Source organism: Oryzias latipes, chromosome 12, assembly GCF_053564925.1.
Source record: "Oryzias latipes strain Hd-rR chromosome 12, Olatipes_Hd-rR_3.1".
Taxonomy (NCBI): Eukaryota; Metazoa; Chordata; class Actinopteri; order Beloniformes; family Adrianichthyidae; genus Oryzias; species Oryzias latipes.
The window spans coordinates 19,292,098-19,318,920 of NC_136248.1; the positions used below are offsets into that span (position 1 = coordinate 19,292,098).

Sequence of the window (26,823 nt, forward strand, 5' to 3'; positions counted from 1 at the left end):
ATAGTTTCAAGCTGTTGTAATCTTAATTTGTGCATACGTAAATTGCATTTTGTATTTTTTTCATTTTATATTTTTTTAACTTAAACACAAAACGTATTATGTGAGTAACAAATCACGCACAAATCCAAATTTGCACAAATCCTAATTTACGCACGCACAAAGCAAGAATATGCATACACAAATCCTAATTTACGCACAAATCAAGAATTACGCACGCACAAATCCGACTGAGTCTAATTTCTCTCCATAGGTGGCCTATGTATTTCAATGCGGCCTGTCTTTTACTATAGGCTGGGCATGTCTTTTTGGCTTTAAACCCGTTCTTTGAGGGCTTTTTGGGGCTTTTTTGTGTTTTTGTCGTAATTTTTGCGACTACAAATTTGTCGTTTGTGTGGGGGTGTTGTGCGTGTGTGTGTGTATTTTTGTTGCGTTACACAATTGTCGTCTCGTTGTGTGCTTTGGGCGACTTTTGACCCCATTTTTTGGCGTTTTGACGCGTTTTTTTGACGTTTTGGACTTTTTGAGTGTTCGACCCTCGTACCAGTTACAATATGGTCCTTGCAGTCTATGACTGCTGCGGGCCATAATTAAAGCCGCAAGCGGCGTTGTATGGCCCGCAGACGCAACCCGCCTTCCACGCCCAACTCTACGCACCACCGCCCTCATCGCCCTCACTGCCCACTTTTAATAATGGCTAGTCAAAACTGCATATGCTAATTATGCTAACTATGCTAGCTATGCTAATGTGGCTAAAAGTGCTAGCATAGCGATCAGCATCATCAACTGACTCATAAAAACACATTACCTAAAATGCTAATTATGTTAACTATGCTAGCTATGCTAATGAGGCTAAGAGTGCTAGCATTGCAATCAACATCATCAACTGACTCAGAAAAACACATTACCTAAAATGCTAATTATGCTAACTATGCTAGCTATGCTAATGTGGCTAAAAGTGCTAGCTTAGCGATCAACATCATTAACTGACTCAGAAAAACACATTACTTAAAATGCTAATTATGCTAACTATGCTAGCTATGCTAATGTGGCTAAAAGTACTAGCATTGCGATCAGCATCATCAATTGACTCAGAAAAACACATTACATAAAATGCTAATTATGCTAACTATGCTAGCTATGCTAATGTGGCTAAAAGTGCTAGCTTAGCGATCAACATCATTAACTGACTCAGAAAAACACATTACTTAAAATGCTAATTATGCTAACTATGCTAGCTATGCTAATGTGGCTAAAAGTACTAGCATTGCGATCAGCATCATCAACTGACTCAGAAAAACACATTACCTAAAATGCTAATTATGCTAACTATGCTAGCTATGCTAATGTGGCTAAAAGTGCTAGCATAGCGATCAGCATCATCAACTGATTCAGAAAAACACATTCCTCCATTGGTGAGAGCTATATGCCATAAGTAGATAAAAACCCCACTTTTTCCAAAATGGCGGCTATTCTGTTGATTTTATCTCCATAGCAACCATTTTATGTTTTGGTCCCCTTGAGAAGACGAACAGATTGACTTCAGTTTCGGACAAATCGGTAAAAGTAAACTTTTTGTTGTCCTTAGCAACAGTGGTTTTATGCTAACCACGCCCACATTCCTTATATGTCCATATCCAGTGTTTTTCAATGTATTCAGTTTCAGGCATGAATGCATGCATTCAATTTTCACTGTATTGTACTGAAAGGCATGGGAGTTATAACAGTGCGCCACTTTGCTAGCTTGCCACGCGCACGCCGTTCAAAATCTACAACTTCTAATTCCAACATTTTTTCCACAGTAGCTTGCCATTAATGCCCAAAAAGTTTCGAGACGATCGATAAAAATTCCAACGACAAGTTTACGTTTGAATCTGGTGGTTAATGTGTTTTTTATAGAAAATTCAAGATGGCCGCCTTTTCCCGAGGTCAAAGGTCGACGAAACTCCAGAGGTGATTATACACTTACGCTAGGGACATGCGAGTCAAATTTCGTGAAAATCGCTCAAAAAAAAGTTCCTTTTTCCATATTGTGTAAAAACGCGAAAAACTCAAAATGGCCGATTTTGGCACAAAATGGCCGCCAAACCGTAGGTCGTGTCGCCATCACGTAATGATTTCAAAACTTTGTTTGGATATACCCGACAAAGTTATCTGGGTTTCGCTAGCCGATTTATAAAAAAAAAATCCGAATTTTTTTTTTTTAGCCGAGTCAGCACTTTTTTTTGTGATCGTTTTTTGTTTACCACGGCCACATTCCTTTATCAATTTTGTCGTATCTGACATCGTTTTGTTCAGTGTGGGCCAGGGAATCGTATATTTCATTTTCACGACATTCCGATAAAATATGTGCAAGCTAGCTAAAATGGCGACGGTTGCGAATTCGCCACGCGCACGCGTTTCAAAATCTACAACTTCTAATTCCAACATATTGTCCACAATTGATTGCCATTGATGCCCAAGAAGTTTCAAAAAGATCGATGAAAATTCTTAGGACGAGTTTTCGTTTGAATACCTTACTAAAGGTGCTTTTTTATGAAAATTCAAGATGGCCGCCCCTTCCCAAGGTCAAAGGTCAACAAAAATTCTTTGGTAGTTGTAGAATCGTGTTTGTGGCATGTGTGTGCAATTTCGTGAAAATCGCTTGAACAAAAGTGTCGTTTTCCCATATTGTGAAAAAACAGGAAAATCGCCATTTCTCTGAGTTCGCCACAAAATGGCCGCCAAGCCGTAGGTCGTGTGGCCATCCCATAATGATTTCATAACTTCTTTGGGATATCTCCAACACGCGTGTTTTGGTTTTGTAACTGTATTTCAAAATATTTTTTTTTGGCCCCATAAGCGATTTTCGGCCCATTCATTTTTTTTACGGGAACGCTCGCCGTGATGTCATCGTCGTGGGGGGGGTGACGTTCTCTTTGCCGAAAATTCATTTTCAATTTATCCCAGGTGTGTGCCAATTTTGGTGAGTTTTCGGGTATGTGGCGGGGGTCAAATTTGAGCTCAAAGACGCCGTTAGAAACGAGAACAATAATAATAATAATTAAAGCCGCAAGCGGCGTTGTATGGCCCGCAGACGCAACCCGCCTTCCACGCCCAACTCTACGCACCACCGCCGTCACCGCCCTCACCGCCCTCACCGCCCTCACCGCCCTCACCGCCCACTTTTGATGATGGTTAGTCAAAACTGCATATGCTAATTATGCTAACTATGCTAGCTATGCTAATGTAGCTAAAAGTGCTAGCATAGCGATCAGCATCATCAACTGACTCAGAAAAACACATTACCTAAAATGCTAATTATGCTAACTATGCGAGTTATGCTAACATAGCTAAAAGTGCTAGCATAGCGATCAGCATCATCAACTGACTCAAAAAAACACATTCCTCCATTGGTGAGAGCTAAATGTCATAAGTTGATAAAAAAAAAACACTTTTTCCAAAATGGCGGCTTTTCTGTTGATTTTATCTCCATAGCAACCATTTTATGTTTTGGTCCCCTCGGGAGGACGAAAAGATTGACGTCAGTTTCGGACAAATCGGTAAAAGTAAACTTTTTGTTGTCCTTAGCAACAGGGGTTTTATGCTAACCACGCCCACATTCCTTATATGTCCATATCCAGTGTTTTACAATGTATTCAGTTTCAGGCATTAATGCATGCATTCAATTTTCACTGTATTGTATTGAAATGCATGGGAGTCATAACAGTGCGCCACTTTGCTAGCTTGCCACGCGCACGCCGTTCAAAATCTACAACTTCTAATTCCAACATTTTTTCCACAGTAGCTTGCCATTGATGCCCAAAAAGTTTTGAGACGATCGAAGAAAATTCCAACGACAAGTTTACGTTTGAATCTGGTGGTTAATGTGTTTTTTATAGAAAAATTGGCCGCCTTTTCCCGAGGTCAAAGGTCGACGAAACTCCAAAGGTGATTGTAGACTTACGCTAGGGACATGCGAGTCAAATTTCGTGAAAATCGCTCGAAAAAAAGTTCATTTTTCCATATCGTGTAAAAACGCGAAAAACTCAAAATGGCAGATTTTGGCACAAAATGGCCGCCAAACCGTAGGTCGTGTGGCCATCACGTAATGATTTCAAAACTTTCTTTGGATATACCCGACAAAGTTATCTGGGTTTCGTTAGCCGATTCTTAAAAATAAAATCCGAAAAAAATTTTTTTTGCCGAGTCAGCACTTTTTTTTGCGACGGTTTTTTGTTTACCACGGCCACATTCCTTTATCGATTTTGTCGTATGTGACATCGTTTTGTTCAGTGTGGGCCAGGGTATCGCATATTTCAGTTTCAGGCTATTCCGATAAAATATGTGCGAGCTAGCTAGAATGGCGACGGTTGCGAATTCGCCACGCGCACGCGTTTCAAATTCTACAACTTCTAATTCCAACATTTTGTCCACAGTAGCTTTGCCATTGATGCCTGAGAAGTTTCAAAAAGATCGATAAAAATCCCTAGGACGAGTTTTTGTTTGTATACGTTACTAAAGGTGCTTTTTTATGAAAATTCAAGATGGCCGCCCCTTCCCAAGGTCAAAGGTCAACAAAACTTCTTTGGTAGTTGTAGAATCGTGTTTGTGGCATGTGTATGAAATTTCGTGAAAATCGCTTTAACAAAAGTATAGTTTTCCCATATTGTCAAAAAACACGAAAATCGCCATTTCTCTGAGTTCGCCACAAAATGGCCGCCAAGCCGTAGGTCGTGTGGGCATCCCATAATGATTTCATAACTTCTTTGGGATATCTCCAACACGCGTGTTTTGGTTTCGTAACTGTATTTCAAAATATTTTTTTTTGGCGCCATAAGCGATTTTCGGCCCATTCATTTTTTTTACGGGATCGCTCGCCGTGATGTCATCGACTTCGGGGGGGTGGCGTTCTCTTTGCCAAAAATTCATTTTCAATTTATCCCAGGTGTGTGCCAATTTTGGTGAGTTTTCGGGTATGTGGCGGGGGTCAAAATTAAGCTCAAAGACGCCGTTATAGGACAAGAAGAATAATAATAATGAAACGAAGCAGAAACAATATAGAAGTTTTTGCAGTCAGGTGGCCTATGTATTTCAATGCGGCCTGTCTTTTACTATAGGCTGGGCATGTCTTTTGGGCTTTATACCTGTCTTTTGAGGGCTTTTTGGGGCTTTTTTGTGCTTTTGTCGTCATTTTTGCGACTACAATTTTTACGTTTTTGCGTTGGTGTTGTGCGTGTGTGTGTGTATTTTTGTTGCGTTACACAATTGTCGTGTCGTTGTGTGCTTTGGGCGACTTTTGACCCCATTTTTTGGCGTTTTGACGCGTTTTTTTGACGTTTTGGACCTTTTTGAGTGTTCCACCCTTGTACCAGTTACAATATGGTCCTTGCAGTCTATGACTGCTGCGGGCCATAATTAAAGCCGCAAGCGGCGTTGTATGGCCCGCAGACGCAACCCCCCTTCCACGCCCAACTCTACGCACCACCGCCCTCACAGCCCACTTTTGATAATGGCTAGTCAAAACTGCATATGCTAATTATGCTAACTATGCTAGCTATGCTAATGTGGCTAAAAGTGCTAGCATAGCGATCAGCATCATTAACTGACTCAGAAAAACACATTACCTAAAATGCTAATTATGCTAACTATGCTAGCTATGCTAATGTGGCTAAAAGTGCTAGCATAGCGATCAGCATCATCAACTGACTCAGAAAAACACATTACCTGAAATGCTAATTATGCTAACTATGCTAGCTATGCTAATGAGGCTAAAAGTGCTAGCGTAGCGATCAGCATCATCAACTGACTCAGAAAAACACATTACCTTAAATGCTAATTATGCTAACTATGCTAGTTATGCTAACATAGCTAAAAGTGCTAGCATAGCGATCAGCATCATCAACTGACTCAGAAAAACACATTCCTCCATTGGTGAGAGCTATATGTCATAAGTTGATAAAAAAACCCACTTTTTCCAAAATGACGGCTTTTCTGCTGATTTTATCTCCATAGCAACCAATTTGTGTTTTGGTCCCCTCGAGAGGACGAACAGATTGACGTCAGTTTCGGACAAATCGGTAAAAGTAAAATTTTTGTTGTCCTTAGCAACAGGGGTTTTATGCTAGCCACGCCCACATTCCTTATATGTCCATATCCAGTGTTTTTCAATGTATTCAGTTTCAGGCATTTATGCATGCATTCAATTTTCACTGTATTGTATTGAAATGCATGGGAGTTATAACAGTGCGCCACTTTGCTAGCTCGCCACGCGCACGCCGTTCAAAATCTACAACTTCTAATTCCAACATTTTTTCCACAGTAGCTTGCCATTGATGCCCAAAACGTTTCGAGACAATCGATGAAAATTCCAACGACAAGTTTACGTTTGAATCTGGTGGTAAAGGTGTTTTTTATAGAAAATTCAAGATGGCCGCCTTTTCCCGAGGTCAAAGGTCGACGAAACTCCAGAGGTGATTATACACTTACGCTAGGGACATGCGAGTCAAATTTCGTCAAAATCGCTCGAAAAAAAGTTCATTTTTCCATATTGTGTAAAAACGCGAAAAACGCAAAATGGTAGATTTTGGCACAAAATGGCCGCCAAACCGTAGGTCGTGTCGCCATCACGTAATGATTTCAAAACTTTCTTTGGATATACCCGACAAAGTTATCTGAGTTTCGTTAGCCGATTCTTAAAAATAAAATCCGAAAATTTTTTTTTAGCCGAGTCAGCACTTTTTTTTGCGACGGTTTTTTGTTTACCACGGCCACATTCCTTTATCGATTTTGTCGTGCGTGACATCGTTTTGTTCAGTGTGGGCCAGGGTATCGCATATTTCAGTTTCAGGCTATTCCGATAAAATATGTGCGAGCTAGCTAAAATGGCGACGGTTGCGAATTCGCCACGCGCACGCGTTTCAAATTCTACAACTTCTAATTCCAACATTTTGTCCACAGTAGCTTGCCATTGATGCCTGAGAAGTTTCAAAAAGATCGATAAAAATCCCTAGGACGAGTTTTCGTTTGTATCCGTCAATAAAGGTGCTTTTTTATGAAAATTCAAGATGGCCGCCCCTTCCCAAGGTCAAAGGTCAACAAAACTTCTTTGGTAGTTGTAGAATCGTGTTTGTGGCATGTGTATGAAATTTCGTGAAAATCGCTTGAACAAAAGTGTCATTTTCCCATAATGTCAAAAAACACGAAAATCGCTATCTCTCTGAGTTCGCCACAAAATGGCCGCCAAGCCGTAGGTCGTGTGGCCATCCCATAATGATTTCATAACTTCTTTGGGATATCTCCAACACGCGTGTTTTGGTTTCGTAACTGTATTTCAAAATATTTTTTTTTGGCCCCATAAGCGATTTTCGGCCCATTCATTTTTTTTACGGGATCGCTCGCCGTGATGTCATCGACTTCGGGGGGGTGGCGTTCTCTTTGCCGAAAATTCATTTTCAATTTATCCCAGGTGTGTGCCAACTTTGGTGAGTTTTCGGGTATGTGGCGGGGGTCAAAATTAAGCTCAAAGACGCCGTTAGTGTGCAAGAATAATAATAATTAAAGCCGCAAGCGGCGTTGTATGGCCCGCAGACGCTACCCGCCTTCCACGCCCACCTCTACGCACCACCGCCGCCCTCATCGCCCACAAATTAAAAGCTAGTCAAGGCTGATTTTGCTAATTATGCTAACTATGCTAATTTGGCTAAAAGTGCTAGCATGGCGATTAGCATTATCAACTCTCTCAGAAAAACACATTACCTAAAATGCTAATTATGCTAACTATGTTAGCTACGCTAATGTGGCTAACAGTGCTAGCATAGCGATCAGCATCATCAACTGACTCAGAAAAACACATTACCTAAAATGCTAAATATGCTAACTATGCTAGCTATGCTAATGTGGCTAAAAGAGCTAGCATAGCGATCAGCATCATCAACTGACTCAAAATAACACATTACCTAAAATGCTAATTATGCTAACTATGCTAGCTATGCTAATGTGGCTAAAAGAGCTAGCATAGCGATCAGCATCATCAATCTAGCCACAGGGGTTGCAAGCCAGTAACTTCTGTGCCGGTCCCAAGCCCGGATAAATAGAGAGGGTTGCGTCAGGAAGGGCATCCGGCGTAAAAAATTGCCAAAATAACCATGCGAATCATCCACAACACTTTAGACATACCGGATCGGTCGAGGCCCGGGTTAACAACGACCGCCACCGATGCTGTTAACCTACAGGGTGTCGGTGGAAATTTGACTACTGTTGGTGGAAGAAAGAGGGGAGGCAGAAGGGTCCGTGGCCAGAGAGAGAAGGGAAAAGGCAGGAACATAGGTTTGAGAATAGGGACTCTTAACGTTGGCACAATGACAGGGAAAGGCAGAGAGCTGGCAGACATGATGGAGAGAAGGAAGGTAGATGTACTGTGTGTGCAGGAGACAAGGTGGAAGGGCAGCAAGGCACGTAGTATTGGAGGAGGATACAAACTGTTCTATCATGGTGTTGATAGGAAGAGAAACGGGGTAGGAGTGATTCTGAAGGGGGAGTTTGTAAACAGTGTTCTAGAGGTGAAAAGAGTCTCAGACAGGATGATGAGCCTAAAGTTAGAAATTGAAGGGGTGATGGTGAATGTAGTCAGTGGGTATGCGCCACAGGTTGGCTGTGAGTTAGAAGTGAAGGAGAGATTCTGGAGTGAGTTGGATGAGGTCATAGAGAGTTTTCCCAGAGGAGAGAGAGTTGTTATTGGAGCAGACTTTAATGGGCATGTTGGTGAGGGCAACAGAGGTGATGAGGAGGTGATGGGCAGGTTTGGTGTGAAGGAAAGGAATCTGGAGGGACAGATGGTGGTGGACTTTGCGAAGAGGATGGAAATGGCTGTAGTCAACACTTACTTCCAGAAGAGAGAGGAACATAGAGTGACATACAGAAGTGGAGGTAGGAGTACTCAGGTGGACTACATCCTATGTAGACGAGGTCATTTGAGAGAGGTTAATGACTGCAAAGTGGTGGTAGGAGAGAGTGTAGCCAGACAGCACCGCATGGTGGTGTGTAAGATGACTCTGGAGGTCAGGAAGAAGAAGAGAGGGAAAACAGAAAAGAAGACCAAGTGGTGGAAGCTACAGAATGAAGAAACTTGTGAGGAATTTAGGCAGAAGTTGAGACAGGTCCTGGGTGGTCAGGATGAGCTTCCAGATGACTGGGAAACTACAGCAGAGATTATCAGGGAAACAGGTAGGAAGGTGCTAGGTGTGTCATCTGGAAAGAGGAAAGACGGTAAAGAGACTTGGTGGTGGAATGAGGAAGTACAGGAATGCGTCCAGAGGAAGAGGTTGGCTAAAAGGAAGTGGGATGTAGAAAGGACTGAGGAAGGTAGACAGGAGTACAAGGAAGCGCAGCGTAAAGTGAAGAGAGAGGTGGCAAAGGCCAAACAGAAAGCTTACGATGAGCTATATGACAGGTTAGACACAAAGGAAGGAGAGAAGGACTTGTACAGGCTAGCCAGACAGAGAGACAGAGATGGGAAGGACGTGCAACAGATAAGGGTGATTAAGGACAGAGATGGAAAGGTGCTAACAACCCAAGAGAGTGTACAGAAAAGATGGAAGGAGTATTTTGAGGAGCTGATGAACGAGGAAAATGACAGGGAAAGAAGGGAGGAAGATGTGGTTGTTGTGGAGCAGGAAGTAGCAGAGATTGGAAAGGATGAGGTTAGGAAGGCTCTGAAAAGGATGAAAAGCGGAAAGGCCGTTGGTCCTGATGACGTACCTGTGGAGGTATGGAAGTGCCTAGGAGAGACAGCAGTGGAATTTCTAACAAGGTTGTTCAATAGGATTTTAGAGAGTGAGAAGATGCCTGAGGAATGGAGGAGAAGCGTTCTGGTCCCAATCTTTAAGAACAAGGGTGACACGCAGAACTGCAGCAACTATAGAGGAATAAAGTTGATGAGCCACACAATGAAGCTGTGGGAAAGAGTAGTGGAAGCCAGGCTTAGGAAGAAGGTGGAGATTTGTGAGCAGCAGTATGGTTTCATGCCCCGTAAGAGCACCACTGATGCCATTTTTGCTTTGAGAATGTTGATGGAAAAGTACAGAGAAGGTCAGAAGGAGCTGCATTGTGTGTTCGTAGATTTAGAGAAGGCGTATGACAGGGTGCCGAGGGAGGAGCTGTGGTACTGTATGAGGTCGTCTGGAGTGGCAGAAAAGTATGTCAGAGTAGTTCAGGACATGTATGAGAGAAGTATGACGGTGGTGAGATGTGCTGTAGGTCAGACAGAGGAGTTCAAGGTGGAGGTGGGACTACACCAAGGATCAGCTTTGAGTCCTTTTTTGTTTGCTATGCTGATGGACAGGCTGACAGACGAGGTAAGACAGGAATCTCCCTGGACAATGATGTTTGCGGATGACATTGTAATTTGCAGTGAGAGTAGAGAGCAGGTGGAGGAACAGCTAGAGAGGTGGAGGTTTGCTCTGGAAAGAAGAGGTATGAAGGTCAGTCGTAGTAAGACAGAATACATGTGTCTGAACGAGAGGGATCAAGGTAGAAGCGTTAGGTTACAGGGGACTGAGGTGAAGAAGGTGCAGGAGTTTAAGTACTTGGGGTCAACAGTTCAGTGTGATGGGGATTGTGGAAAAGAGGTGAAGAGGCGAGTGCAGGCAGGTTGGAGCGGTTGGAGGAAAGTGTCAGGAGTGTTGTGTGACAGAAGAGTGCCAGCAAGACTCAAAGGAAAGGTGTACAAGACAGTGGTGAGACCAGCTCTGCTCTATGGGTTAGAGACGGTAGCAGTGAGACAGAGACAAGAGGCTGAGATGGAGGTAGCGGAGATGAAGATGTTGAGGTTCTCCTTAGGAGTGACCAGGTTAGACAGGATAAGGAACGAGTACATCAGAGGGACGGCTCATGTTGCCTGTGTCAGCGACAAAGTCAGAGAAGCCAGACTGAGATGGTTTGGACATGTTCAGAGGAGGGATAGTGGATATATTGGTAGAAGGATGTTGGAGATGGAGCTGCCTGGCAGGAGGGCAAGAGGACGGCCAAAGAGGAGATACATGGATGTCTTAACAGAGGACATGAAGTTGGCTAATGTTAGGGTAGAAGATGTCCATGATAGAGTGAGGTGGAAAAGGATGATTCGCTGTGGCGACCCCTGATGGGAAAAGCCGAAAGAGAAAGAAGATAGCGATCAGCATCATCAACTGACTCAGAAAAACACATTACCTAAAATGCTAATTATGCTAACTATGCTAGCTATGCTAATGTGGCTAAAAGTGCTAGCATAGCGATCAGCATCATAAACTGATTCAGAAAAACACATTCCTCCATTGGTGAGAGCTATATGCCATAGGTTGATAAAAACCCCACTTTTTCCAAAATGGCAGCTATTCTGTTGATTTTATCTCCATAGCAACCATTTTATGTTTTGGTCCCCTCGGGAGGACGAACAGATTGACGTCAGTTTCGGACAAATCGGTAAAAGTAAACTTTTTGTCGTCCTTAGCAACAGTGGTTTCATGCTAACCACGCCCACATTCCTTATAAGTCCATATCCAGTGTTTTTCAATGTATTCATTATAAGGCATTAATGCATGCATTCAATTTTCATTGTATTGTATTGAAATACATGGGAGTTATAACAGTGCGCCACTTTGCTAGCTTGCCACGCGCACCCCGTTTAAAATCTACAACTTCTAATTCCAACATTTTTTCCACAGTAGCTTGCCATTGATGCCCAAAAAGTTTCGAGACGATCGTTGAAAATTCCAACGAAGAGTTTACGTTTGAATCCGGTGGCAAAGGTGTTTTTTATAGAAAATTCAAGATGGCCGCCTTTTCCCGAGGTCAAAGGTCGACGAAACTCCAGAGGTAATTGAAGACTTACGCTCAAATTTCGTGAAAATCGCTTGAAAAAAAGTTCCTTTTTCCATATTGTGTAAAAACGCGAAAAACTCAAAATGGCAGATTTTGGCACAAAATGGCCGCCAAACCGTAGGTCGTGTCGCCATCACGTAATGATTTCAAAACTTTGTTTGGATATACCCGACAAAGTTATCTGGGTTTCGCTAGCCGATTCTTAAAAAAAAAATCCGAAATTGTTTTTTTTTAGCCGAGTCAGCACTTTTTTTTGCGATTGTTTTTTGTTTACCACGGCCACATTCCTTTATCGATTTTGTCGTATGTGACATCGTTTTGTTCAGTGTGGGCTAAGGAATCGCATATTTCATTTTCAGGCTATTCCGATAAAATATGTGCGAGCTAGCTAAAATGGCGACGGTTGCGAATTCGCCACGGGCACGCGTTTCAAATTCTACAACTTCTAATTCCAACATTTTGTCCACAGTAGCTTGCCATTGATGCCCGAGAAGTTTCAAAAAGATTGATAAAAATCCCTAGGACGAGTTTTCGTTTGTATCCGTTACTAAAGGTGCTTTTTTTTGAAAATTCAAGATGGCCGCCCCTTCCCAAGGTCAAAGGTCAACAAAAATTCTTTGGTAGTTGTAGAATCGTGTTTGTGGCATGTGTATGAAATTTCGTGAAAATCGCTTGAACAAAAGTGTCATTTTCCCATAATGTCAAAAAACACGAAAATCGCTATCTCTCTGAGTTCGCCACAAAATGGCCGCCAAGCCGTAGGTCGTGTGGCCATCCCATAATGATTTCATAACTTCTTTGGGATATCTCCAACATGCGTGTTTTGGTTTCGTAACTGTATTTCAAAATATTTTTTTTTGGCCCCATAAGCGATTTTCGGCCCATTCATTTTTTTTACGGGAACGCTCGCCGTGATGTCATCGTCGTGGGGGGGGGTGACGTTCTCTTTGTCGAAAATTCATTTTCAATTTATCCCAGGTGTGTGCCAATTTTGGTGAGTTTTCGGGTATGTGGCGGGGGTCAAATTTGAGCTCAAAGGCGCGATAAGAAAGCGGAATAATAATAATTTTTTGGCGTTTTGACGCGTTTTTTTGACGTTTTGGACCTTTTTGAGTGTTCGACCCTCGTACCAGTTACAATATGGTCCTTGCAGTCTATGACTGCTGCGGGCCATAATAATAATGAAACAAAGCAGAAACAATATAGAAGTTTTTGCAGTCAGGTGGCCTATGTATTTCAATGCAGCCTGTCTTTTACTATAGGCTGGGCATGTCTTTTTGGCTTTAAACCCGTCCTTTGAGGGCTTTTTGGGGCTTTTTTGTGTTTTTGTCGTCATTTTTGCGACTACAATTTTAACGTTTGTGCGATGGTGTTGTGCGTGTGTGTGTTTATTTTTGTTGCGTTACACAATTGTCGTGTCGTTTTGTGCTTTGGGCGACTTTTGACCCCATTTTTTGGCGTTTTGACGCGTTTTTTTGACGTTTTGGACCTTTTTGAGTGTTCGACCCTCGTACCAGTTACAATATGGTCCTTGCAGTCTATGACTGCTGCGGGCCATAATAATAATAATGAAACAAAGCAGAAACAATATAGAAGTTTTTGCAGTCAGGTGGCCTATGTATTTCAATGCAGCCTGTCTTTTACTATAGGCTGGGCATGTCTTTTTGGCTTTAAACCCGTCTTTTGAGGGCTTTTTGGGGCTTTTTTGTGTTTTTGTCATCATTTTTGCGACTACAATTTTAACGTTTGTGCGATGGTGTTGTGCGTGTGTGTGTTTATTTTTGTTGCGTTACACAATTGTCGTGTCGTTTTGTGCTTTGGGCGACTTTTGACCCCATTTTTTGGCGTTTTGACGCGTTTTTTTGACGTTTTGGACCTTTTTGAGTGTTCGACCCTCATACCAGTTACAATATGGTCCTTGCAGTCTATGACTGCTGCGGGCCATAATAATGAAACGAAGCAGAAACAATATAGAAGTTTTTGCGGTTAGGATTTCCTATGTATTTCAATGCGGCCTGTCTTTTACTATAGGCTGGGCATGTCTTTTTGGCTTTAAACCTGTCTTTTGGGGGCTTTTTGGGGCTTTTTTGTGTTTTTGACGTCATTTTTGCGACTACAATTTTTACGTTTTTGCGTTGGTGTTGTGCGTGTGTGTGTGTATTTTTGTTGCGTTACACAATTGTCGTGTCGTTGTGTGCTTTGGGCGACCTTTGACCCCATTTTTTGGCGTTTTGACGCGTTTTTTTGACGTTTTGGACTTTTTGAGTGTTCGACCCTCGTACCAGTTACAATATGGTCCTTGCAGTCTATGACTGCTGCGGGCCATAATGAAACGAAGCAGAAACAATATAGAAGTTTTTGCAGTCAGGTGGCCTATGTATTTCAATGCGGCCTGTCTTTTACTATAGGCTGGGCATGTCTGTTTGGCTTTAAACCCGTCTTTTGAGGGCTTTTTGGGGCTTTTTTGTCTTTTTGTCGTCATTTTTGCGACTACAATTTTGACGTTTGTGCGGGTGTGTTGTGCGTGTGTGTGTGTATTTTTGTTGCGTTACACAATTGTCGTGTCGTTTTGTGCTTTGGGCGACTTTTGACCCCATTTTTTGGCGTTTCGACGCGTTTTTTTGACGTTTTGGACCTTTTTGAGTGTTCGACCCTTGTAGCAGTTACAATATGGTCCTTGCAGTCTATGACTGCTGCGGGCCATAATAATGAAACGAAGCAGAAACAATATAGAAGTTTTTGCAGTCAGGTGGCCTATGTATTTCAATGCGGCCTGTCTTTTACTATAGGCTGGGCATGTCTGTTTGGCTTTAAACCCGTCTTTTGAGGGCTTTTTGGGGCTTTTTTGGGTTTTTGTCGTCATTTTTGCGACTACAATTTTGACGTTTGTGCGTTGGTGTTCTGCGTGTGTGTGTGTATTTTTGTTGCGTTACACAATTGTCGTGTCGTTGTGTGCTTTGGGCGACTTTTGACCCCATTTTTTGGCGTTTTGACACGTTTTTTTGACGTTTTGGACCTTTTTGAGTGTTCGACCCTCGTACCAGTTACAATATGGTCCTTGCAGTCTATGACTGCTGCGGGCCATAATAATAATGAAACGAAGCAGAAACAATATAGAAGTTTTTGCAGTCAGGTGGCCTATGTATTTCAATGCGGCCTGTCTTTTACTATAGGCTGGGCATGTCTGTTTGGCTTTAAACCCGTCTTTTGAGGGCTTTTTGGGGCTTTTTGGGGTTTTTGTCGTCATTTTTGCGACTACAATTTTGACGTTTGTGCGTTGGTGTTCTGCGTGTGTGTGTGTATTTTTGTTGCGTTACACAATTGTCGTGTCGTTGTGTGCTTTGGGCGACTTTTGACCCCATTTTTTGGCGTTTTGACACGTTTTTTTGACGTTTTGGACCTTTTTGAGTGTTCGACCCTCGTACCAGTTACAATATGGTCCTTGCAGTCTATGACTGCTGCGGGCCATAATTATTAAAAGGTGAAAAAGTTTTAAGATTTCTAAAGCTATTTATATACAAACACAACATGAACCCACAACAAAAGCATGAAATAATCTTACTTTTTTGATCCGTATTATCCCTTTTCTATCTTACCATTGAAGAATTTGATAATGTCTGTAAAATCCATGTTATTTCCCAAGATGATGTCTCTGTACATCTCCACGAGTGCCAGAGCGATGAAGAGCACAAAGTGTCCAGAGGAGGTGTGCCTGGCTGCCCAGATGGTTTCCCATGCGGAGAACACGTCGTCATAAACCATTTCTGTTTGGAACAGACCAAAAACTTCTTAAACTTTCAGGTTTTTTTTTATCACGGTATTAGGTAATAAATTCTTTTTATTTTATTTTACAAGCATACTACTCCAACATTTCCCAAACTCACCTCTTTTGAAGTCAAGAAGAAACCAGCGATAGCAGAAATAGAAGTGGGTGTAGTCTCCATTCTGCTGCATCAGCTCAAACAGCTCCGAGTCAAGGATCTGGTATAACAATGCTGTTAGTATATCAACTGTTGACATTTACATTTAGTCCATTCACTCACCAAAAGTAATTTTGACTGTTGCTTTTGTGGTTGCACTGCTGCGTCTGAGCAGACTTTTAAACAAACCTGTATGAGGGAACGCATGTTGGCAAAATGTGAGTCCATTGCACCCCCATGAGGAAAATTCTGGTTCATCCTTTTCATCAGTTCAGTGAAGCAGCTAAAGGCCATCACCTCTGCAAAGAACACACCCCAAAAAAGTGACAAAAACAATTAAGCTGTTTGAACACTTATGTACGCGTTTTTGCTTCACTGACCGTCATCCAGAATGACCAGAAGGGGAGCCAGCAGGTCACACATGCCCTGCACATAACCAGTTTCCAGATGCCGCCACACGTAGCTGCAAAGAGAGACTTTTTTAGTTTTTTTTTTAAACAAACGCGTTTTAAACAGAGGCCTATTTACCTGCACATGATGTTGCGCAGCTTCTCTAGATTCTCTGGAGTGAAGTACCAGTATGTTCTGTCACAGCGTCGAACATCTTTGTCAATGCGATGCAAGTTGATCAGGTACATGTCCTGTATTTGTTGCTGCAGACACAATGGCTCCAGTTAGTAAGTATTCTCATAAATGTACCTAATTGTTGTGCCTGTGCTTGTGTAACTCTTACAGAGTAGGTCTGCTGCCCTGAGGGTTCCTCATATTTGGTGACACTTCCTGACTCATTAGACTCTGGTTCCACAAGCACGTTATCCATCTCCGGCTCTTCTTCAGAAAGGCCAAGGTCGGTGCTCTCAGGACTGGTGTTACCAGCAGCGGCCTGGTGGTGAGCCAGGACCAGGGCCTCGGCTGCTATTTTCTGTCTTTGCGCCAGGGAGACAGGAGGAGCAGCGAGGCCCAACAAAGGCCTAGTGTTCATATCCTGCGAGGTCACACATGTGATTCCCACAGGAATATCCTCCATCTCCAAAGCGGAAGGAGAGTCATCTGAATCAGCCGTGTCTGGAGACTGCCGAGATTGGGAGGATAACGTGAGGCTGCCCCTTGAGGCTGACTGGAGAGCGTTCAGTACTTGTCTGACTGGAGAATTTGAACCAGGCGGATTCTCTGCTGTTTTTATGGTTTCGATATTTGCTTCTGTGGTCTCGTTTTCTTCTGAAATGTCTGTCTTTTTTCTGTACTGTGAACTAGCGCCCTCTCTGGCAACATGTGGACAGTATGTCTTCCCTTCCAGATCTCTATTCTTGTGTACCTGAATGCTCAAGGTCTGCCCGAGTGGAGGTGCTTGGAAATATTCATTATGTATCTCTTTTTCAAGCTTCAAAATGTTAGTCTTCTCTGGAGCAGATTTCAAATTTACTTTAGTGTGTTCCGCTTTTAAAACTCTGTGGGTTGTTTCTTTACCCTCACATGGAGAAGTCTCAGTGGACTTCTCCATTTCAACCTTCTCACTTTCTAATTTTGTATCTATCCCCATTACGGTTTCATTATCAGTGGCTGAAATTTCCCCATCTTTTCCTCCTGGATCACATTTTGGAAACTGGCTGTTTTCTTCAGATTTATCAGCATTCTTCTGAGCGGGTTCTGGTTCCGTGTTGGATTCAGTCACAGGAGGGTTGTTTTCTGTATCTTGAGGACAGGCTGACACAACGGAGGGAGAAGGATCGCAGAGGGGGAGTTGCTGACCATCTGTGCTTTTCACAGGGATGCTGAGCTGCTTCTCTCCCTCTTCAACCTTTGGTTCAGCTTCAGCCGTTTCAAATACCTAGAATGCAAGTGAGGACAGATTAAAATAAAACCCAAATCATTTCAGATTTTATATAACACTGAAATAAAATGTTTAATCATTTAGAACATTTTAAATTACATATATTCAATAGGTAGGTGTTGTCACAGGTTAATTGTCAAACATAAATTAGCTGCAGTTAGAGTCTACAATAGTTTTTTGGGTAAAGACATAGATTTTTTTATTATATTTCAGTCATGACGAATCCCTTGCCTACTATACAAATTGTAAATGGCAAAGAAGCATGAAATAAAATATGTGTTTAGTCACATTTGATTGTCAACTAAACTAGTTAAGTTTTACATGACAGGACCACTGTAATAAAAAGAAATATATGTTTCTTCTAATGCAGGGTCAAGATACCTGCTGCAACCTAAAATATTATTTATTTTATTCACATAGTTGAAAACTTTAGTGAAACTTTACATGGAATCATAAAATCAACAATTCCCCTGACAAAGCCCCTTCAAACGACCACTTCCGATAAAAGTCTATGTAAACGTGTCAATATCTGCGTTTAAGGCTTCCACGTTCAAAACTCTCACATTCTCGTGTCACTTCATATGTTTCCATGAACGTTCTCAGGTTATACGTCCAAAGCGTTTGTTGAAAATTTAACAAGGTTGGACTTTGTTCATTCAAGGGCGCAGATTTGGTGGTGACGAATGGATGGCGTGCTTTGTAATTCACGGAAGTGCCAGCCGTTTGAAAATTGATCATTGGAGTTTGTGCCTGGATGGATTTATATGACATCACATCTTTCATATATCGGAAAGAAAAAGCCTGGAGCACGATTTGCACTGCTTCAACATCTCACACCAAGCCTCTTCCAAATGAATGTGGCAGAGATGAACTAGTAAACAGTGGAAAAAGAAAAAAAGAAGAAACCCCTCCCTGATTGTCCAATGTGAACACCATGTGCTAAAAAGTTTGTTGAAGAACCAACGTTTGGTGCGATCTTGAACCCGCATCCCATGCCCGGTGTGAAGGTAGCAATAAAACTACTAATCTATTCCTGACAGGGGCGGAGCTATAGGAGGGTAAGGGAGAGGGGGCAACTGCCCCCCCTCTAGCAAGAAGCTGTGCCCCTCCACCAGCCCCCACAGTTTTTGCTTTTGTTTTTGTTTTGTTTTTCTCCTTTTTAACTTGTTCTGTCCAACAACTGAGCAAATAGATTAGAGCTGAATGCCTTTTGTGTTGGACAGGTTTTATTATTACAAAAAGAAGTTGTAGTGTGTAAATTTGTATAAACCCCTTTTTTTTTTTTTTCTTTGTTACATTTAGTGTGTGTGGGGAGGGAGAGGGGAAGAATGTGTGTTGAGGGGGGTGGTGGAAGAGAATAACCGAAAGAGAGGTGGAGAAAGTGGGGGATACAAGCGCTGATTTGAATAAGTTATTATTCAATTATACCAGATCTGCTGAGATGACAAATATTACATCCAAAGGTGAAATTCTGACACGAAGATAAGCGGAAGATATCTGTCCATCAATACTCTTTGGGTTCGGAGGAGGGATGAAGCAGACAGGGAGCAGTGTGTCAGTGTGCACGTGCAGGGGGGGTTGGAGATACATGCATGCTGCCGAAGTGAAACGTGTGTTCATGATGGGAACCAGATCCTTCCCAGCCTGACCAGCCTGACCAGCCTGACCAGCCAGACCAGGAGAGGGGGGGGGGGGGGGGGGGGGGACCCCCAAGCCGGGAGCACCCCCAGCATCTGGGCCCCCAGGCCACAGGACAGGCGCGCTAAGCCATACCAGGCGGCAGGTATTGGGGGCTCCGGGTGCCGGACACCGACACGCGGGCCAAGGACAAAGCCAGGGCCCAGAACCTGACCCAAGCAACCCAGAAATCACCGTGCAACCACAGCCCCACACACACACATTACTCTACCCTCTACAACCCTTCTCACCCGCCATGTTATCCGACCCGTCCTCCCATAACCTCCCTAATGCCCTCCCCACTCTGCGATGGGGAGTGAGAGCCCCAGATGATCCCGGTGAGCCAGCCATGCACTCTCGCACAGACATTCACAATCTTCTGGTTGCCCCCCACCCCGTCACCATGCAGTAACCCCTTCCGGCCGATCGACCCCCCAGCGCCCCACTACAGCCGACAGGATACCCACAAGCCTGGTCGCCCTGAGAGGACCAGGTGGGTGAAGACCAGCCGCCCACCCCAACACCACCCATGTTTGGTGGTGTGGGTGTAGCGTGTGTGCTGCAGATAAAACAGGAGGTCTCCAGTGTGGCGGGCCCCACCGCTGCCAAGCTGTAGAGCCCCCCCACTCCGGGGTCCCTCTGTGTGTGGTGTGTATTTGCTCAGTGTGTGCTGCTAACATGCATTGTGGGGCGGACCAGTGAAAGATGAGCACGGATGTTTCGCTGTGCCCCCCTCCACCAGACACCAAACAGCCCCCACAGTTTTGAGTCAATATTTTACTTTACTGACAAAGATTAAGAAGTCATCAACACAAGCTTCTTTGAGCACTTTGAGCACTTCAGCTAAAAGAATTGCTATTTTAGTATTAATTTAGAAAATTAAAATTTTTAATTTTGATATTTTCATTTGGAATGGCCTTCTGCTCTGCTGTTCTCATTTGCCACCCTTCCAACGTCTTCTGCCCCCTACCCCCACCCCTTTAAAGACGCTCTAATTCCACCACTGACTCCTGATATGTTATTAAAGGGCTAAAAGGTCAAACGTCTGACAATAGTTACAAAATACCTGTTCGCTGCAGCTGGATTCACTCTGTGAGTTGCCATGCTGTGGGTCTGAGCTGCTACTTAGAGATGACTGGAGTGGGATGAAGAGACACAAAAAAGATCTGTCAGTGGTCATTTCCTTATCCTATAATAAGTAGTTCCCTTTCATGCTTTGTCTATTTTGACTAATTGTCAGTAGGACTTGCATCTGTGCTGATGGTGGAGTCTCGCTGTATGGGTCCTCTTTCCACACTAGTACCAGACGAACATCGAGCAAGCGCCTCAGCGTGCTTTTCTCTTTCTCTCTGACGCACGATGACCTCACAGCCCTGCCACTCCTTCATGGTCTGCTCATACAGCGTCTGCATCTGCTTGTCGATCTAAGCAGATCCAGAGTAAAGACAGATTGTAACACAATCCTGGGATGTGGGCATATGTTAAGACACATGAAGATCACTGATAAAATACCTCTAGTCTGCGTTTCTCTGTCATGGTGAATTCGTAATGTCCCAAAAGAAAGGGCCAGACCTCTTTACGAAGGGATGGGGCTACTCCACCGAAATACACTAGTCTGTGGATTTCCTTTTCTTCGTAGGTCTAAAATACAGAAAATATTGACCTATGTGATTATCTCTATATTTAAAACCAACTTTGTTAAAAAAAAAATACTGGCAAAAACAAATGTTACCAACACATGAAATATTTTCCCAGAAGTCAGTTAAGGTTTTGAATCACAAAGTAAGTACCGGTAGATACATGTACATCAAGGGTAACTAGTTGAATGACAATAATGGATTCGATTTATCTGCACTTTTCCAGACACTCAAAGCACTTACTACATGTTCATTATTCATTCAGTCCTAATTTATACTTGGTGATGGTAAATTACTGATGTGGTCCTGGGGCAGACTGACAGAGGCATGGCTGCCAGTTCCCCCCTCTGACCATCACCGGAACATTCATACATATAGTGGAGCCCCACTGGAGGTTAGGAGGGTGAAGTGTCTTGCCCAAGGACACAACGACAGTTGACTGGGGGGAGCAGGGATTGAACTGCTAACCCTTCGATCATTGGACCACCTGCTCAACCGACTGAGCCACTGTTGAATGCAAAATTTAGAAGAAACAAGGGAAATTTGGGGTTAAACAGCTTCCTCATCTCTCCAGAAAACGTCTTCTTTTATTAGTGGTTCCAAAGTATCACCTTAATGAGCCTTAAGGTGTAAATCTGAGCTTTTTAGGCTTCAAATCCTAAAGCACCTATTTAATCTGCTGGTTGTGTTGGGTGTAAAAAAAAACTTTTACTGAGGCAAGTTTTTTTGCTAGTTTGAATCTTCAAACTAGCAATAAGGCTAAAACCAGAGAGGGCTTGACTGGGACATTACAAATTTGACTTTTGCATTGCCCTATGATAAACTGGAAAACTGGGATAGGCCCCAGCATCTAACATTTGAAAGGCGCGGTAACACAGAAGGATATCAGACTTAGGTGCAGCTGACTCTTACAGAGCTGTCCTTGAGGAAATTGGCCCAGACCTCCACAGACAGCCCTCCTCGAGCAACACATGGAACATCAGGGTCAACCATTGTGGTGTTGACCAAAGCTGAGAGGTGAGTTCGGACTGTGGACAGATGCCGACAGTACGCCAGCCCTACAAAGCAAAGAATAGTCTTCTGATTTTCACTGTGTGAGTGGCAAAAACAAAACATAAAACAACTTTATAATGTTTCTACTTACACCCATAGAACGCACGAGAAATGATCTGGTATTTCATTGTGTCACAAAGGAGCTTCAATGGAGCCCTGGCAAAAGTGGCAAATGTCAAACTCAGTCAAGTGAAACAAAATGAACTGAACAGATTTGTGCTTGTTTTTTGTTGTTGTTTTTTTTTTTTGAAAAATGTACCTCTCCTGATTGCAGCCATTTGGCAGAGAACCGTCAGAAGAGCCATTCTGTGAGCAGGAGGAACAGGAGGACTTCCTAGGGGTTGGCTGCCACATATTAACACTCTGATCCATTAGCTCCAGGGCCACTGCACAGCATGGGAGCTTTTGTCATTGCTATTTTTATCATCACAATCAGGCAAAAGCAGATGAAATGCCAACACATTTCTATATTAAATTTCACTTCTGTAAATTACCCCAAAAAATCTAGGGGAAAATAAACCAAGTTTCAGGATATCGTGTGAGATTAAGATGTGGAAGACAAACTATTGATCGACTATGCAAACAAGTTTTTTTCTCAGCACGACCATAAACGGAGAAAGGCACTAAAAAATAGGAAAAAAATGGCAACTGTAGTATCACACATTAATTAATTATCACACAGATGTGCTAATCTAAACCCCTCACAAGGATAAAATAGAGCTTAAAAAAACTCACTGAGTTCTATCTGATTGCCAGGAAAAAGGATCCGAAACACATAATCAGTTGCTTCATCATCTTCCTTATCCGATACAGAATCACATGAGCTATGTGGGCTCCTCTTTCGCAGTTTGGGAAAAACCTTTCCCTGTGAACACAGATAAAGTTCTCAAATAACTTGACGCACCGAGGCTTTTTTTGGGAAGTTTATAGTGCTGATAAACACTTGTGCATTTTTCTGACCTTCCCCCTCTGATTCCACAGCGGCGGGTCCAACTGCCCATGAGGTAGCAGGCCAGTTTCCAGGCAGGTGAGAAACTGAAGCAGATGACCTCCTTTGGGGAAATGTAAAGGAGGCCTTTGGATCCCATCCTGGCTCACCAAAACCACAGTCCCGCCACTATTTACTGGAGAAGTCATCATAATAGTTGAATTATTAACATTTGCTCATAATATCCATATTTGAATTCTTAAAAATGATAAAAAAATTACTTTACTTTGCTGATGACAGTGGAGATACACTATCTCTTCCAAACGAATAGTCATTGCAAAATCCCAGTAAACACTGTGGGATTAAGCGCAAATGTGGGTCACTTAGCCTTGCTGTGTAAAAGCAAGACTTTACATTGGAAAATATAACAACCTCTTTTCAGAATCTAATTCTGCAACGTTGCCATTCATGAGCTGATTGGGGGTCCACTTCAGTGTCATGAGATCTGCAGTCTGGTGGAGTGAGAGGTAGCCTGGAATGGCCTCCATGTCATCCCTCTGCAAGCACAAAAGCTGATGAATCACTTCCTTCAGTGCCATTAGGATCAGTTATATATTAATCAGTATGAGAAAGTATTTCTTGAAAAAGTAAGTAAATATAGTTGTTGTGACAAAAACACATACTGGTTGCACCAGGACGTTGTTCTTTCCAAACAGGAGAGTAGCTCTTGAGTTTTGATGAAGTGACTCAACATATTCTTTCACCCACATGAGAGGACGATCATCCATGCTGCCACTGGACTGTCTCTTCTGGATCTGGACATTAGAGCGAGATACTATTGGTGATTACATTTTTATTTTCCATTGAGAATGGTTTTTTTGGTCATCTTGCCAGGGCGGGCCTTCTGGAGGGAGACTCCTGCCGACAGTGGCCACTGTGGATTCGATGGCGCTGAACGAGCTCGTCTGCTGATGGATCGGTCCAGAAATGATCTGACGTCTTAACTTTGGTGTACTCTAAAGCACAGGGGCCAACTGTAGGAGAAGGTTTGCACATTTAGAGGGGAGTTCTGAAACAGCAATTGCATAAACTAAAAAAAAAAAAACACTATAACGTTACCCAAAAGAGATGCAAGGATTGGTCCATCAACAGGGTCCATCAACATGGCTTCTTTATCATAGAATGCACTGAAGCAAAAAAAAACATTAAAATTTACTCATACATTTTATTATACATTTTTAACCTACAAAGTAGCTATAAACACAATGTGTACATCAAACTCAACATTCAATTTACCAAATCAAAAATGTATGAATGTAAAAATTAGGTGTTAGCAATACCTGCTGTTTTCCACCAAATACAGGACAATTTTGTCCAGGAGTTTTTCCATCAGAGCTGTTCTAATCCACAGATTTTTAAGAGCTTGGGGAGGGAGGTAGGGCAACCTCGACTGCCGACTGCGGTCATTATTGAGAGAGGAGTTGTTCTGTTTGCTATAGAGAACAAAGGTAAATGTCAAAGTGCAACGTCTTTGAAATTGGCGAATAATATTTTTGTACACTTCCGCAAACTATAATAAAGAAACCACAGCAGCATGACATTTTCTTTATTTTCAAGAAAGTAGTTTGAAAGATTTCAAGATACCAGTGAATAAACTCCCCTCAAACAGACATTGAGGACAGTAACCAGTACTTGGAATACCACAGGCAAATGTCAACCTGGAACAGGCAACAAGGAAAGCTGCAACAGCCAAACACCTCCAACAAGTAAGGCAAGTCCTAAGAAGCTAGCTCGATGAACAAGACTAGGGTGACAAGCAGCTTTGCACTGCCACTGGTCAGATACCCTACAGGAATAATAAAGTGGCCAAAGGAAGAGATATAGACCACATATGTTAAGACATGACAGCTCCTGGATGGAGGGCCCCTTTAACAAATCCAGCATCCTGACACTGTTGCAAGAAAGGAGGCCGAAAACTAGTGAGTGTGAGAGCCACTATCTAGGATAAAACATCCAACAGCCATGAGCGTAAGCACATGGCCAAAGAAGGAATAGAGGAAACAGTAAGAACTATCACAAAAGGAAAAAGTCCATGCATTACATGTGGCTGATATTGAAAAATCATAGACAAAGCTGGATTGAAAGATAGCACAGAGGCACTAATCATGGCAGCACAGAAAAAGTATTTTAGTAAAAGATTAAGTGAGGCCAGGATTTACTCCAGGTATAGGCTGTATACAAAGAACCCCCTGAGACAATTCAGGACATTGCATACATGAAAGGCATAAACAAGTGGCTAGCATATAGTGTGCAGAATCATCTAGGCTCGAAGTTCGAAGCCCAAGATGGGAAACACATCCGAAGGTAGTTGAGAATGATTAAACTAAGATTATGTGGGACTTCAGATACAGACTGACAAAATGGTAATGGCTAACAGATCGGACATAACAGTGCTGGACAAGAAGGCTGTAGTGATATATGTGGATATCCCAAATGAAGCAACATTGTCAATGATCTTGAGAAGATCAAGAAATACAAAGAGGTGAGAAAATGGCTCAAGCAGATTCCAGTAACAACATCCAAGATCTCTGTCCAGAAGAGTGCAGTCCCAGCAACATCTAACATGCTGCGCAACACCTTCAAGCTCCCAAGCCTTTGGTAGAAGACCCAAACAGAGCGGGTGGGGAATTAGTATAATGGAATTAGTATAATTATGTTAACTAGTATAATGTGTTAATTCTAGGAAGGTCATCTCAAAAGGTTAAGACCTAACAGCTTTTTGGTTTTATCAGCTTTCACATCTGTTTCACTGAAACAGACCACAAAACAAAATCTGCCTTCAGTGGGTGCTAATATGTAATTAATACCAGCATTCAGATCAACTTGAGTTTACTTTAGACCAACATATAACTGTAAAACTACAAGACAAGGACATTTAAGAGCTAATTCAACCTCTCCTTAAACAGCAGGTTACATTTCACCTATTTTCGATGAGCTGCTCCAGCTCCTGAACTTTGCGGCAGAGTTCCTCGGCAGGAGAAAAGCTCTTTGACACCTTCATAAAGAGTGCAGCAACCTTATTTGTGCACAGCAGGCCTGCAATTCGACGTTTGAGTCCATGGAGCACACATGCCTCTACCACAGCTACAAACACACAAAAACAACATCATTTAGTCTGTTGTTTGTTTGCATCATTTCAGTTTCTATTAAGCTCATTGTAAATAGAACCCGACAAAAATATAACTTGATGATTTTTGGTATTTATAATTAAAAGACAGGTAAAACAGATGTTAAAGTGGCAAAAACCAAAGTAGACTAAAGTCAACATCGCCTAATGTTGGTTAGATGAGAGATTGAGGAGTCCCATAAGCCTCAGTTCAATATCTAACATTAAAACACCAGTGGTGGTCCCCCTGTGCCGGTCCCCTGCCTGGATAAAATACAGGATTGGGTCAGGAAGGGCATTCAGCGTAAAATATCTCTTCCAAACCACCTGTGCGACTTGGTGGACGCTGTGGCAACCACTGAAGGGATATGCCGCAAGGTGAACAACATTGAGACTGTTGTTAGGGGGACTAAAGTCCTCTATTAGAGGTAATCCTGGCCTCAAGTAGAGACGAAAGGGACAAAATCCAGGTTTCTTAAAGTTGAGTCTAAATTTTGTGCTCCTGTCTGCTGACCATCTTTATAAAGTTGTTAATTTTATTTTTCAGCACAGTTCCTTCTCTAAGGGCTGTGGTATCCTTTTGACTGACTGGCCAGCAAACTCACCTTCCTTAATCTACAGAGACACTGAGGTCACCTAAGGTAAAAGGCAGAGAACAAATTTCACTTTAAGAAGGAAACTACAAGAGGAAATGCATTTGACTGTAGCTAACAATTATTTGCTGTACCGCACTGGATTTTTTTAGGTCCAAATGGATTATCTATTTCATGTGCTAA

At 42.6% G+C, this 26,823-nt stretch overlaps 1 protein-coding gene across 4 annotated transcripts in view; it reads right to left on the reverse strand.

Annotated features, from left to right (window-relative positions):
• Nucleotides 1-26,823, reverse strand: part of sgsm1b (small G protein signaling modulator 1b) — a 41,503-nt gene that overhangs the window by 11,869 nt on the left and 2,811 nt on the right. Inside the window, exons 4-25 of one of the 4 annotated variants that reach the window (XM_078956264.1) lie at nucleotides 25,863-26,025; nucleotides 24,222-24,374; nucleotides 24,001-24,068; nucleotides 23,773-23,915; nucleotides 23,565-23,696; nucleotides 23,314-23,438; nucleotides 23,168-23,235; nucleotides 22,914-23,077; nucleotides 22,689-22,818; nucleotides 22,213-22,339; nucleotides 22,045-22,109; nucleotides 21,813-21,958; nucleotides 20,776-20,904; nucleotides 20,514-20,687; nucleotides 20,330-20,398; nucleotides 16,489-17,583; nucleotides 16,284-16,408; nucleotides 16,136-16,218; nucleotides 15,879-16,054; nucleotides 15,720-15,816; nucleotides 15,432-15,599; nucleotides 10,775-11,113 (exon numbers count right to left, since the gene is read on the reverse strand). In XM_078956264.1, coding sequence (XP_078812390.1) covers nucleotides 11,025-11,113; nucleotides 15,432-15,599; nucleotides 15,720-15,816; nucleotides 15,879-16,054; nucleotides 16,136-16,218; nucleotides 16,284-16,408; nucleotides 16,489-17,583; nucleotides 20,330-20,398; nucleotides 20,514-20,687; nucleotides 20,776-20,904; nucleotides 21,813-21,958; nucleotides 22,045-22,109; nucleotides 22,213-22,339; nucleotides 22,689-22,818; nucleotides 22,914-23,077; nucleotides 23,168-23,235; nucleotides 23,314-23,438; nucleotides 23,565-23,696; nucleotides 23,773-23,915; nucleotides 24,001-24,068; nucleotides 24,222-24,374; nucleotides 25,863-26,025 — 3,689 coding nt within the window. In that variant the 3' untranslated portion in view covers nucleotides 10,775-11,024. Of the gene's footprint in view, nucleotides 1-10,774; nucleotides 11,114-15,431; nucleotides 15,600-15,719; nucleotides 15,817-15,878; nucleotides 16,055-16,135; nucleotides 16,219-16,283; nucleotides 16,409-16,488; nucleotides 17,584-20,329; nucleotides 20,399-20,513; nucleotides 20,688-20,775; nucleotides 20,905-21,812; nucleotides 21,959-22,044; nucleotides 22,110-22,212; nucleotides 22,340-22,688; nucleotides 22,819-22,913; nucleotides 23,078-23,167; nucleotides 23,236-23,313; nucleotides 23,439-23,564; nucleotides 23,697-23,772; nucleotides 23,916-24,000; nucleotides 24,069-24,221; nucleotides 24,375-25,862; nucleotides 26,026-26,823 lie in introns of those variants that run through there. The other 3 variants (XM_004074916.5, XM_078956263.1, XM_078956265.1) reach the window with 3 other exon arrangements.